This window comes from Salvelinus sp. IW2-2015, unplaced genomic scaffold (assembly GCF_002910315.2).
Source record: "Salvelinus sp. IW2-2015 unplaced genomic scaffold, ASM291031v2 Un_scaffold2213, whole genome shotgun sequence".
Lineage (NCBI taxonomy): Eukaryota > Metazoa > Chordata > Actinopteri > Salmoniformes > Salmonidae > Salvelinus > Salvelinus sp. IW2-2015.
This window is the reverse complement of record NW_019943543.1, coordinates 30,369-31,946: the sequence shown is the minus strand read 5'-3', so window position 1 is coordinate 31,946 and position 1,578 is coordinate 30,369. Positions and strand designations below refer to the sequence as shown.

General features: G+C 41.7%; 1 protein-coding gene across 1 annotated transcript in view; it reads right to left on the bottom strand.

The window, feature by feature from the left end:
- LOC112073298 (sodium-coupled monocarboxylate transporter 2) overlaps positions 1–1,578 on the bottom strand; it is a 29,087-nt gene that overhangs the window by 3,095 nt on the left and 24,414 nt on the right. The window contains exon 11 of the mRNA XM_070440097.1: positions 738–859. Coding sequence (XP_070296198.1) covers positions 738–859 — 122 coding nt within the window. The remainder of the gene's footprint in view (positions 1–737; positions 860–1,578) is intronic.

Below are 1,578 nucleotides of genomic sequence, written 5' to 3'. Positions count from 1 at the left end.
TCAACCGGTGAAATGCTGAAGCAACCGGTTGGTAAGACCTCCGTGATTGCTGAAATACATCACAGGTGTGTAGACCTTACACGTGAAATGCTGAATACAACAGGTGTACGACCTCAACGTGAAATGCTGAATACAACAGGTGTAGAGCCTCAGTGAAATGCTGAATACAACAGGTGTAAGAGTCACCGTGGAAATGTGGCCTGAACTACAACAAGGTGTAAGACCTCAACCGGTGAAGATGCTTTCGTTACAGCTAGACGAAGTCAACAATGCAGTTTTTACAGAGTAAAATAATTGTATGTTGATGTGTTTAAGGGTTGATATGCTGGTTCTAACCTGTTGTAAGGTCTACTACACCTGTTGTATTCAGCATTTCACGGTAAGGTCTACTACACCTGTTGTATTCAGCATTTCATTGTAAGGTCTACTACACCTGTTGTATTCAGCATTTCACTGTAAGGTCTACTACACCTGTTGTATTCAGTATTTCACGGTAAGGTCTACTACACCTATTGTATTCAGCATTTCACGGTAAGGTCTACACCTGTTGTATTCGGGCTCATGTGACAAATAACATTTGATTTGATTTATATTTCCACTTTTTATCTAGGATCAGATGCTACATGTCCTAACGTTGTTTGGCTGACAAGGTCCTTGTATGGCCATGCTGGTTTTGCTATATTGTATTCTGATATGTAAGCATGGTAATAAAAGTTAGTATGTCTTGTCTCTTTCACCTGTTTTAACTCGTGGTTGACGCCACACCAACACATCTTCTTGTACTTCTTTGACCAAAAGCAGAAGAGGTTACACACCGGTCGTAGGAGCCACGGTTTCACATCTTGACTCCTGGTGTGTCCTGTCAAGAGGTCGAATATAGACACCACTTTCAAGTTCAGAGAATGACACATCCCAGCTCATGAAATTTTGGTTCCCAGAATGTTGTGGGAACATTTAGAATTCAAGTAACGAAATGAGAACCTTTTAATAGATGTTACAGGAACCCTTTGTGCTAGCTGGGATTGGCTGGTAGGTATGTGGTATACTGGTAGGTATGTGGTATACTGACAACACGTTAGACCCACTGCAGTAAATACATGGCACACCATATAATATGTCTGCCAAATAGACTTTCCCTCCCTGGCCATTCAGTAATGAATGAGATCATTAATCCGTCTTTCTCAGTGCATTTGAACAAATAATGGGTTTTTCTAAATGGCCTTTGTGTGAGTGTAAAGTACCACACGTATTAGGGACATATTCTATAGCAGATGTAGTTAAATCCACACAGACAGAACAGTGTGTGTTGAACCTGTGATGACAGAGAGTTCGGGGAACCACAGCAACATAACTCAAGAGGTTTAGACCCCTTTTCCCCCCACGTCTTTCAGACAGTAGCCATTGATTCCTGTTCTGTATGACTGCCTCCTGCTGATTAATGTCTCTTGCAAGATGTCTCTGCAGCAGGACCACAGGAACGTGTAATAGTAGAGGGGCTCTACAGCTCTGGAATGTGCTGATGTCTATTCTTAACAACAGATCCTTATATTCCAATGACATCATTTCAGGAGACAAGCA